This window comes from Carettochelys insculpta, chromosome 29 (assembly GCF_033958435.1).
Source record: "Carettochelys insculpta isolate YL-2023 chromosome 29, ASM3395843v1, whole genome shotgun sequence".
NCBI classification, from domain to species: Eukaryota; Metazoa; Chordata; order Testudines; family Carettochelyidae; genus Carettochelys; species Carettochelys insculpta.
The window spans coordinates 5767904-5780004 of NC_134165.1; the positions used below are offsets into that span (position 1 = coordinate 5767904).

The window sequence follows — 12101 nt, forward strand, 5'->3', positions numbered from 1 at the left end:
ATCACACAACAAAAACCACCACCAGTCCACCTCATTATGGAGAAAGTTCTGAAAACATGACCTATGTGCTCCTTAAAAACTCTGAAACCAAAAAGGAGAAACAAACAACCCCCTACCCCACCTCCATGCAAATTAGTCCTCCTTTACCTTAATGGTTATTGGGTCCAGTTCATGATCTTTCAACATGTGAGCTGGCCAGATGCAGAGGGGAAACTGAGCAGCAGATACATGCTCTGTAACTGGGAGTTGAACCTGGCTCTTCTGAGTCCCAGCTCTGAATCCTTTGTTTTAATCCCTGTGCCACAGATAACATGAGAGCTGGTAGCTTTCTTCTTGAATGTTGGGTGTTGTGGTTGACTGGGAAATACATGCAAGGAAACTTGTTCCTTTCCTTCAGACTGCACACACCGGGTATTCTGGCCTTCCTGACAAATGATTTGGGGACCCTTAAAGATGATTTGGGGGAAATAGCCTATTTTTCCCCTCCTGTAGCGCCAGTCCTGCTGTGAACTGTTTATTTCTTCTAGCCCAGGGGTAAGCAGCTGAGATAGATGTGTTATCTTGGGAAGGGTCAAGTGCCTCTCACCTTTGGTGCTTTGCTCTGCCTCACGTGAGGTCTTTGGCTGTTTGAGTGCTGCCAGGGTAGTGCAGACTCAGCAGGGCGGCTGGTATAAATACACACGTGCTAGGCAGACTCCAGGGCTGTGTACAAGGCTGCAGAGTGCCTAGCTGGGGACTCTCTAGAGGTAGGTGGGCTGGGTGAGGGGTTTCTCTAGACTAGCTGTGGGTTGTTTAGCAGAGCGGTTATAGTTGTCTGTGGGGCGGGGGGGTGGGGGGGGTGCATAGCTGGGATATGAGCCCTGGGTGAGCAGCTCAGGCACGTGTTGCAGAAAGACTTTTTAGACTTTTAGTTTCTTCTTTAAAAAGGTGAGAATGTACATCTTATCTTCCCTGGAAGACCACACTGGGAAACTTTCCTCCTGGATGGGTCTTACTACATTCATGGTCCAGTTTGGTAAATTTCACAGTCACAGTTTTGGATACTTAAGTCTGAAATATTAATCTGAAATTTCAGGGTATTATAACTGTGGGGGTCCTGACCCAAAAGGGGGCCAGAGCGGGAGAACAAGGCTGTTGTGGGAGGATTACAGTATTGCCACAATTATTACCAGGCTGCTGCTGGAGGCAGCACTACCTTAAAAGATGAACAGCAGGCGAATGGTGGCTTTTGGCCAGTACAAAGTCTGAAAGCAGAGACGCTGCCAGCAGCAGTGCAGAAGTAAGGGCTGCCATCAGAGTTGGGCACCCTGGCCTGCACCCACCGTTCTCTGGCCACCCCTCTCTGAAGGCAGCCAGGCATAAGGGCGACTAGTATAGCCACAGACCATAGCCAGATTCCACAGAGGAGACCAGATTTCACAGTCACTGATACGTTTTTCCTGGCCGGGAATTTGGTCGGGTCCTACTCATGGGAGATAGTTTTACCCTCAGGCTGTTTTAACCTATCTGAGCTGACTTTTACTCCCAGTTATACCAGTGTCAATCTTGCTGACTACACCACAGACTTACTCTAGTGTATCTGGGGGCAGAATCTGGCCCTTTGGCTTCTTCCTTCTTTGTGGTGGGGCATTTCCGTCAAATGCCGGATGAAGATGTGGGAGAAAAGCTCTTCCAGGCATACATTCTGCATGTGAAGAATCTGTTCAGCAGGAGCTGACACTGCTGAAGGAATTGGGGAATGTGTCCTGCAGAGATCATTTGCATGAAAATACAAAGGTGTGCCTGCGTAATGCCTTGTCATTACATAGACCTTGTCAGCTCTGGTCCTCCATTTTACTGGGACCCCACTCTTTAAATACCCCTCTGGAAACACCCTCCCCCATTGGGCATCTGATGAAGTGGGTCTTTGCCCACAAAAGCTTATGCTCCAAAATATCTGTTAGTCTATAAGGTGCCACAAGACTTCTTGTTGCTCTCAAAGATACAAACTAACACAGCTCCCGCTCCGATCCTATGCAATGCCTGGTAAGCAAAGCCTCATGGGAGCTGGTAAAGCAAGAAGATTTTGTCTATTGTAAACAACAGGTTGTAAAGTCGCAATTTATACTATCACCCAGTGTAAGAATTATGGAGTCTCAACAGTGCTTGAAGTTTTGTTGGGGGGGGTGGGGGGCGTAGAGGGCAGTCATCACTACTGTGTGAGATGTGGATTACAGAGGGCTCCTCCCCTGCAAAGCATTGTCTGAGTAAAAGGGGTGAGGCTGAGTGGTTGAACTATCTGGCTGGAAGCCTTTTGAGTCTACAGCTGTAAGACTGGTTTGATTAGTTCCCCCCTGTACTGTTCACGGGGGGGTGGGCGGGGGGGGTGTATGTGCACTTGTATTTCTCTTTTGAAAGATATATGCAAATGAGGTAAATCAAAGACACAAATGAGGCATAAATTTGCATATTCCTCACCTCATTTGCATATTCTAATTTCAAAAGAGCTTCTTCTGGAAGAAGAACGCTAGTGGGGGCTGTGTCTACATGGGCAGAAATCTTCAAAATGGCCATGCTAATGGCCATTTCGAAGATTACTAATGAGGCGCTGAATTGAATATTCAGCACCTCATTAGCATTAGGACGCTTTCAGCTGCGGCGCTTTGCAAGCACTGCTTTCAAAAGTGTGTGGCTCGGCTCGGCACAGCTACATGGGGGTCCTTTTCGAAAGGCCTCTGCACCTTTCGAAATCCCCTTATTCCGATCAGTGAGCGGGAAAAGGGGATTTCGAAAGGTGTGTGTGGGGGGGTCCTTTTGCAAAGGACTCCCATGTAGCTGTGCCAAGACGCGTGCTTTTGAAAGCAGTGCTTTCGAAGAGCTGCAGTCAGAAGTGTCCTAATGCTAATGAGGTGCTGAATATTCAATTCAGCGCCTCATTAGTAATCTTCGAAATGGCCATTAGCACGGCTATTTCAAAGATTTGTGCTCATGTAGACACACCCAGGTATGCAAATGAGGCAAATTGAAAAGACAAATTAGGTATAAATTTGCATATTCAACACCTTATTTGCATATTCTGATTTCAAAAGAGCTTCTTTCGAAAGAAGAAAGCCAGTAAAGGTGCTGCTCTTTCAAACTAAACCCATCTTCGAACGAATCCTTCTTCCCTTTATTTAATTGGAAGAGGGATTCTTGCAAAGATGGGGTTTACTTTTGAAAGAGCAGCGTCTACATGGGTGTGTCTACACTTTCTTCCCTCTTTCAAAAGAGGCATGCAAATGAGGTAAATTGAAAATGCAAATGAGGTGGAAGGGCTTTCGAAAAATGGGAGGGGCGTCCTTTCGGAAGGTCCCATCTCCACAGGCGGTGCGCAATTTGAAAAGCAGAGCTTTCAAATCACCACATCCGCCATTATGCTAATGAGGCACTGCATGTTCATTGCAGCGCCTCATTAGCATCTGTTGAACCCGCTCATTAACATGCCCCTTTTGAAAGGAAGGGGCTCATGTAGACACAGGGTCTGGGTCTAACCACAGCATTTTAGTATCCACCAAGGTGGATTCTCACAGAATAACTGTAGACCCTTCTTTGGGTCTCCCTGGGTGCATCTACATTTGCATTCCTCTTTCCAAAAATGTATGCAAATGAGGTAAATCAAAAATGCAAACGAGGTATAAACATGCCCCTTTCAAAAGGAAGGGGCTCGTGTAGACCCAGCCAGAATGGAATGTCATTATGAGCTGAAATTACTGAGAGCTGGAATCACAAAGATTCAAGCACTCTTGAGACTCCACAATTCTTACCCTGGGTGATAGCATAACTTCTGACTTTACATGTGGGCTACATCTACACTAGCACACTATGTCGAAGTAGCCTATTTCGAAGTAAGAGCATCGAAATAGGCTACTTCGACGCATATCGTCTACACGTCCTCCAGGGCTGGTGCCATCAACGTTCAACGTCAAAGTAGTGATGGGGAACGTAAAAAGGAGCCGCCCCGGAAGGAAATGAGGAGCGTCCACACACACAAGCACCCTCTTTCAAAATAAGGGGCCAGGAAAGCTCGTGGACCAGGTCACAGGCTGGACTAGCCCTCCCGGGGTTACAGCAAGCCACTCCTTTAAAGGACCCCTCCCAGACACACCTGGCCTGCACAGCATGAGTTCTGCATAGCAGTAGCCACCCTCTTGCAGACCAAGTCACAGCAGATATGGACACCCAGCAGCAGCAGGAAGAGGAGGCCCTCCAGATAGTCATTTGAGGGCAAGCGCCCTGCTAGGTGCTGCCCAGGAGGCTGCCCAGTGGTTCTTGCCAGAGAAGCCCTCCCTGGAGGCAGACAGGGACGCCCCCTGACCACCAGGCTCCCCTCTTCCTCCCTCACCGGCTGCTCCCCCACCTCTGGAGCTACCCCAGCAGCTCTGTGTGGGTTCTGTGGACTCTGTGGAGCTTGCAGGTGGCGAGGCGGGTGGGGCGGCAGGCGGGGCAGCAGGCGGCGAGGCAGGTGGGGCAGCAGGTGGTGCCGCGGGGGGGTGGGGGCCTCGAGTGGAGCAGCGGGGAGGGCGGCCTGGGGGACATCAGGGGACGGGAGCCAGGCCTCCAGGATTGACCCAGCTGTGTCCCGAAAGACCCCCGTAAAGTCTTCCCAAGCCGCCCACCGCTGGGTGGACTCCTCCCGGTCAAAGCAGAGTCTCTCCTCTGCCACCTCCATCTGCCGCTGGAGACCTGCCAGAAGCTGGGGGTCCACAGGGGCCATCCCCAGAGTCCAGCGGTGGCAGAACCGTCCTGTTGCCCTTGGGGGTGTCTCCGGGTGCTTGTGCTGACTGACCTCCAGTGGGCTGTCGGGGACGACGGAGAGTGCCTGGCTGCCTGGGGAATCGGATGCTGCAGCTGGAGAGAGGCAGAGAGGGAGGGGAAGGCTGTTAGTACAGTGCCCTGCCCTGTGGCCCTTTCCCCTCACCCCCTCTTGGGTGCTAGGTCTCCGTCCCCGTCAGTGGGTTTGATGTCCCTGTTGGCTGTTGCCATGGCATTGTCCCCCTGCCCCTGGGGTTAAGGCACAGTGCTGTCCATATGTGCGGGTGCTGACAGGTGCTGATGGCCGTGCCACCGTCCTGGGACCGTGCTGTGGTTGGGTGTTTGGGGGTTGGGTCCGCCGGGGTTGTGTGAGGCTCCCGGTCGTGTCTGGTGCCCCCGCCCTGTGGCCTATGGGTGTGTACTCTGTGGGGTACATACCTGACCGTCCATTGCCGCGGTCGGGGGAAGCCTGGTGGGTGGACGCCAGGCTGGTGCTCTGGGAGGGGAGGTTGATAAGGAGCGCCCCCCCTCGCTGCTGGACCCCTCCTCTGCTGTCCCGAGGAGGGGGGGGCTCCTCGGGTGGGCCCCAGGGTGGGGGACTGGCCTCCAGGCCAGACTCCGGCTCCAAGGCCTGCTGGGGCTCATTGGCCGTGGTGTCAAGGGTGGCCGGGGTGGGGGAGGGGGAGGAGGTGTCCTGGGGGCCCAGGATGACCCTGAGCTCCCTGTAATAGGGGCAAGCGGCGGGGGCGGCCCCAGACCAGCTGGCCGAGTCCTGGGCCTGGGCATACCCCTGCCGCAGCTCTTTCGCCTTACTCTGGACGTGATCCGGAGTGCAGACAAGGTGACCCCAGGTGGCCAGGCCCTCGGCCAGTTGGGTGACCGCTTCTGTGTTCCACCACTTGCTCCCCATCATGTGGAGCACCTCCTCCTCACCCCAGAGCCCCAGCAGGTCTCGAGGCTCGGTCTCTGACCAGGAGAGGCCCCTCCTCTTTTTGGCCCCCCGCTTGGCTGCTGGGGGTGCCTGGGTCCCCTCAGGAGGGGAGCCCTGGCGGCGTTCAGGGGGCTGGCTTGATGCCATGGCGCTAGGTACTCGGGTCGGGGTCCATGGAGGGCGTGCAGGGCTAGCACCTGCGTGTGCTGCTGCCTGCACGCTCTCAGCTTCCTGCCACAGGAAATCCAAGTCCGTGGTGCTTTAAAGGCTGCTGCGTGCGGGGACCATAGAGCACCGAACGGGCTGTACAGAGCATCTCAACCCCTCAGCTGATGGCCGCCATGGAGGACCCCGCTATTTCGAAGTAGCGGGATGCGGATCGTCTATACACACCCTACTTCGACGTTCAATGTCGAAGCAGGGCACTATTCCCATCTTCAGACTGGAACAGCAATTTCGATGTCTCGCCCCCTGTGATGGAGTGGGGGGAGTGCATGTGTGAGTCAGGCTGGATGTGAGAGGCAAGCAGAGCAGCTCCCAGTGGCTAAGGATGACCCTGGGGCTACAACTGGCAGGTAACACCTCTGCCCTGAACAAAGAGGAGGGAGTAGCTGAGCTGGGCTTTTGAATCAGGGAATGGCAGTTAGAGGCTAGGGGAAGAGAGCTGGAAGGCAGCCAGCCTGAGGAGGGGGAAAACTACACCCCAGAGGGGCACCCCTTGGGGTCTTCTCCCCAGGACGGGTTGGAAGGACTGTCTCTGACTGCTGTACTGTCGCTTCTGTGAGAAACTGGGCATCTGTTGCCTAATAAACCTCCTGTTGTACCGGCTGAGTGAGAGTCACTCCTGCCAGCGGACGGGGTGCAGTGGGGGGGACCCCTGAACCCCATCACACCGCCTGACGTCGATTTCAACGTTGAAATAGCACACTGCTTGTGTAGACACGATGGGTGCCAGTCCGACGTTCTGCCGGCTACTTCGAAGTAGCCAGCTGGTGTAGACGCACCTGTTGTTACAACAGATAACACCTCCATGCTTTGCCGGCTCCCATCAGGCTTTGTTTACCAGGCATTACAAAGACACACCTTTGTATTCCCATGCAAATGATCTCTGCAGAACACATTCCCCAGCTCCTTCAGCAGCATTCAGCTCCTGCTGGCACATTCCGTACATGCACGTACGCATTCCTGCCACTTCGGCAGCCTCAGTCCCACGGGCACCGTGTTCAGTGCTGTGTGAGGAGAAGAGCTGGGGGGGTGCAGGATTAACAGGGCTTATCTCTCCCCACCCTCCATTCTTCTAGATCTCCTTGTTTGTGAGCCAGCAGCTGGTGATCCTAATCCTGGTCACTATGGACACCAAATGGTTTCTGGTGACAGTGGGCTTCCTCCTGGGTGAGTACAAGTGACAGTGTTGCCTGGTGGATGCAGCACCAGTAGCCCTGGGATATACCCCGAGCTCTGCCATGGGCTGGGTTGGGGGTGACCTTGGGGAAGTCCCAGTCCCTCCCTGTAATTCAGTTTCCACATCTGAAGAGTCTTTGTGCCTTGGGAGCAGATTTCCTGGGGGCAGAAGGAGAGTGGGACGTGGGGCTCCCATGAGGTACTCACAAGTGGGGCATGAGGCTGGAGGTGTCTGTGGATGCTCCATGCCACAGTTGTATGGGGGTTGAGCCTCCCCTCCCCTCCCCTCCCCTCCCCCACTCGTATCTGACTACCAGCCCCCTACTCCCCTCCTGCCACTCACAGAAGGATGGGAGGGGCCCTGCTGTGCATAGCTAGGCCCGGCGCCCTCCCTGCTGGGGGTGTAATGGGCTTGTAGACTGTGTAGGGCCCAACACTTTGCCCTGTGCTCTCTGCTCTTGCTTTGCCGGGTTCTTGGCCTCTCTCCTGGTGTTTTGTGGCCTGTCTGCCTCTGCCTGTAGCTGCTTTGCCTGGTTCCTGGGCTCTGGCCTGCGCCCTGTGCTCCATGCCCACCTCTGCCTGCAGCTGCTTTGCCTCTTACCCCAGGCTGTGCTTAAAATCATAACTCTGCCCAAATACAAGGGCCCATGATCTCCTCATTCGTGCCGGTATCTGCCTGTGGTCCCTTGCTGCAGCAGAGCAGAGACCTCCGAGGTACTGCCCCTCTCCAGACGAACGCTCATCCCAGCGCCCCCTCGGGGGTGCTCTTGTCTGGAGCTCCAAGGTAGGGAGAGCCCTGCCTCAGGGTTCCTGCCCAGGGGCTCCTGCCCAGCCCAGAGGGCGGCGACAGCAATGAATGAGAACGAGGAGTGGGCAGGAACCAGCGCCATTGCTGGGGGGTCCCCAAGGCTAACCCAGGGTCCCTGCTCAGTTTCACAGGTGACCCTTTGTCTGGGTGCAGCGGAGGACTCCAGGCCCATCGCCAAGCGGAGCACTGGAGGTGAGAGCAATGCAGGGAGAATTGCTGGGGGATCGGGGAAGTGCAATGTCAGATTGTACCTGGGGCTGCAGGGAGGGGCCTGGGGGAAATGAGTTCATCGATGGAATGTGGGGGACCTGTCAGAGTCTGCACAGCGATCCTCAAGCTGTCTCGGTGACCCCTTTGCCCACCAAGCCGCTGAACGCGACCCCTCCCCACTGACAGATCAGATTTTATGTTGAGCGACGTCAGAAATAGTGGAGGCAAACCAGGACTTTGGGGGAGTGGAGGCTCATTGCACGTGACCCCCCCCCCGTGTTATACCTTCACAACCCCCCAAGGCAGGGTAGGCAGTTATTTTGATGGCGGGGGTGGGGGCGGGGGTGGGGGCACTGCAAGATTTTTGTAAGTTGTGAGAGGGCACTTTTTCCTATGGAGGAGGCGCAGGGTCTGGGAATGAGGCTGGGTGCAGAAGGGAGTTCGGGGTCGGGAACTGGGTTGCAGGAGGGGATGTGGGGTCTTAGAGGGAGTTTGGTAAAGGAGGGGGTTGTGACCTGGGCAGGTATTGGGGTGCAGAGTCCAGGAGGGGTTGTGGGTGCAGGAAAGGGGTCAGGGGGTGTGTGATGCAGCAGGGAGGAGTTGAGATGCAGAAGAATTGGGTGCCAGAGACAAGCTGTGGCCAGGAGGCACTTACCTAAGTAGTTCCTGGTTAGCAGGACTCTCAGGCTGGTTCTGGTGTGTTTCCTCTTGTAGGTAGCTGCCCACGTGGTTGGGATCAGCTAGACAACAGCTGTTACTTTTTCTCTTGGCATGAGCGAAAGTGGGAAGATGCAAGAAACCACTGCGGTGCCCGGAACGCTCACCTGGTGGTAATCAACAGCCAAAAGGAGCAGGTAAGTCAGCCTTGCCCCTGCCTCAGGCAGAAATATACCTTGTGTATGAGGCTGAGCTGCTGCTACTCTCTGGTGTGAAGCAAAGGGCTCTGGGATTGCCAACCCTGGTGCCAGAGTGGGATCTCAGTGGGGACTGGAGTTTGCATTGGCTTCTCTGCACAGGGCTGAATTTCACTTTGTTCTGCATTGTCCTCTCTCTAGGATTTCTTGGAAAGAAAGGCTGAATCCAGAAGACAATGGATTGGCTTGAGAAGAGACGGTGGCTCCTGGCGCTGGGTTAATGGCAGTCCGACCTCTTTCACGTAAGCATCTGTTCTCTGGTGCAATCGTCTCTCCCCTTCCTGCCCTTGCCCTTGCTCAGCTGCCCCTGCTCCTGCAGCCTCTTTCTGTGGCAACAGGCCCAAGGCTGAGCTCTGGAATGGAGGAGTCGCTTGTGTGTGATTTCATGGCGCAAGGGACGAATGACTGAGGGATTTGTGAGCATAAAGAAGCCTTCAGGGCTCTCACAACCAATTTTTGACGGCCTCAGAGGGCGGCCACCAACTCTCGCCACCAGCTCCTCTCGCTAATTTTCCTAACATATTTTAGGAAAAAGGAAGAAAGACGCTTCTGTCCAAATCACTGTGATATGTGGAAGGTTTTTTGCAGACATGGTAATAGAAGTCATGCACAGTTGCATTTTCATGTTCCTGGCCCCCATGCCTCCCCCACCACCTCAAGCTCCCTTCTGCAGCCTTGTGTGCCAGGCTCATTTCCTTTTTAACCCCATAAGACTGGCCCTTTCTCCAGCCCAAAGCCAGAGTCCCACTGTGGGGGAGGGGAAGCCTGGAGGACTGCAGCTGAAATGGGGGGCAGGAGGGTGGGAAGCAGAAGCCCAGATCCTGCTGTCAGAGCTGCAAGCTGAAGGGTGTTGGGAGGGTGAAGCCCACCTCTGGGTCCCTGTGGCTGGCTGGGGTGGAGAGGAGAGGCTGAAACCTACCTCCTGCTGAACTTGGGGATAGGGGAGGGTTGAAGCCCACCTGTGGAGTGCTGCAGCTGAACGGGGTATGTGTGAAGTTCTCCCCCTGAGTTCCTAAGTGGTGTGGGGGAGGGGGCACTGATTTGCCCCCTCCCCATCTCTGTAGAAGGTTCCCTGGTGGTCTCCTGAAATGGACACTGCCTGAAAGGGACCTAAATCTTTTCCCCCATCTGGTGTGACATAACCACCCAAAGGTATGGGGGGAGCTGTATGTAGGGATGTCACCTGCTTAAGAGCAAACCCAATCCCTCTCCCAGGCCCTGCCCCCTCCACCTGCCTCACGCTGTTGCCTGCTGGCCCCCCACCCTCATTCACTTTCCCCAGGGGTGAGGGTGGGGGTGCAGTAGGGGTTGAGTGGTGCAAGCATCAGCCACGTGGCACTTACTTTGGGTGGCTCCCAGGCGATGGTGCAGAGGGGCTAAGACCCCCTCCCTGCCCTGGTCCAGGAAGCAACCAGCACTTCCCTGTGGCAGCTGTGTGGGGAGGGGACTCTGCGTGGCTCCTGACCGCTACACCGTCCTCTCAGCTCCCCCTGGCTGCAGCTCATGGCCATTTACAACTCTGGACCCACTGCTCAAGTTAGGGGTAGTGTGCAGAGAACCCCAACCCCGCCAGTGGCTGCTTCTGGGAATGGTACAGAACCAGGACAGGCAGAGAACCTCCCTTAGCCCAGCTGTGCCAACAGACATGCAGAGGCCTGAGATTTCCCTGGGAGGACACGATGGGAACAGCCCTAGAGGCGGGCGGGGTTAGTTAATGGGTCATAGATTTATGTAGGGAATATTACAGAAGTGTCTCTATTCAGTCCCTGGTGTTTAATGTCCAGTAAAGCTACGAGCTGGCAGAGGAGCCACTGGCGTCAGGCTGGGGCTGGGGCTGTGCTAGGCTCTGGCTATTTCTGCCTGGCCACTGGCCCATGGGAGCCTGATCATAAGCTACAGATATTCTGAGGCTGCTCTAGGTTAAACGGAGGGGAGGGCTCAAGGTAGCAGGCAGCGTGTGGGAAGCACCCGCCTACTGGAACAGGCAGCTGGTAGCTCAGCGGCTCTGAACTCTTCTTCTCTTTCAGGTACTGGGGTGGAGGCGAGCCCAACAATTTAGTTCACTTTTTGATCTACCCCGAAAACTGCGTTGAGATGCGCCGTGATGGCCGGTGGAATGATGAGATCTGCCATACCCCTCTACGGTGGATCTGTGAAAAAAGCGCTTAAACGGCTGGACGCCTTCCCCTGCCCCGAACCCAGGCTGAAATCCACCCCTTTGCCAGAAAGCCCAGGCACCAGTTCAGCCCACATCTTCCCTTGGAGCATTTTGCCCTGATTCAGACTGGGACTCTTAGCCCACTGCCTCATTCCTCGTGCCTAGAGAAGCCCTGGAACACAATGCGACCCACAAGGCCTGTGTGAGGCGTCCAGCTCCCTGTGCAATGAAAGGACCTCCACAAAAGCCGGTGGGGAGCTGCCCAAGCCAGCCTGGGGAGCTTCTGCCGAGAGATGTCTGCTAGGCCCTGTCCCTCTCGCAGGGTCAGTACCTGAGTTGAGCTGAGGGCAGTGGTAACCTCGTCTGATCCCCAGCTGGGAACCCCTCACCTGCTGTCAGGCGCCTGAAGGCACCTGAGCTGTGGGAGGCACCTGCCCAGCTCCCCACACCTCAGCTTGAGCTGGGGAGAAAGAGGGAGAAAACGGGCCTCCTTCCTGCCTCTCAGCCCAGTGCTTAGGGTACTCCCTGGGCTGTGGGAGTTCAGCTCCCCCCTGTGCTTGATCGGACCCTCTCCTTTGTGTGCCCCAACATGAAACACTGAAACCCTCTTGCCTAGTCACATTCCACTTGCCTGGCTCAGAGATAAAGCAAGAGTCTCTCTGCAGGCCAGTAGCAGGGTCTTCACTGGTGCCAGCCCCGGGCTTCAGGGGCCCAAGTACCCATCTGGATCTGGGCCTTTGTATCCTTCTGCAGAGGGCTGTTGCCCCAGCCTCTGCCTCTTCCTGTGCTGCCCCTGCCATCCTGCTCCACGTAGAAAAGTTTGCTGCTCCTGGCCAGAGCGTCTTCTCCCCCACACCCTTCCTCCCAGTCTCCTGGGTAGCCTGCTCTGTGAGAGGCTCAGATGGGAGC

General features: G+C 55.4%; 1 protein-coding gene across 1 annotated transcript; it reads left to right on the top strand.

The window, feature by feature from the left end:
• The first annotated feature begins 737 nt into the window (after positions 1-737).
• On the top strand, positions 738-11203 carry LOC142003439 (asialoglycoprotein receptor 1-like). The gene is made up of 6 exons (XM_074980397.1): positions 738-746; positions 7003-7093; positions 8034-8102; positions 8835-8974; positions 9176-9276; positions 11062-11203. The coding sequence occupies exons 2-6, from the start codon at positions 7051-7053 to the stop codon at positions 11201-11203; spliced, it is 495 nt and encodes a 164-aa protein (XP_074836498.1). The 5' UTR covers positions 738-746; positions 7003-7050.
• The last annotated feature ends 898 nt before the right edge of the window (positions 11204-12101 follow it).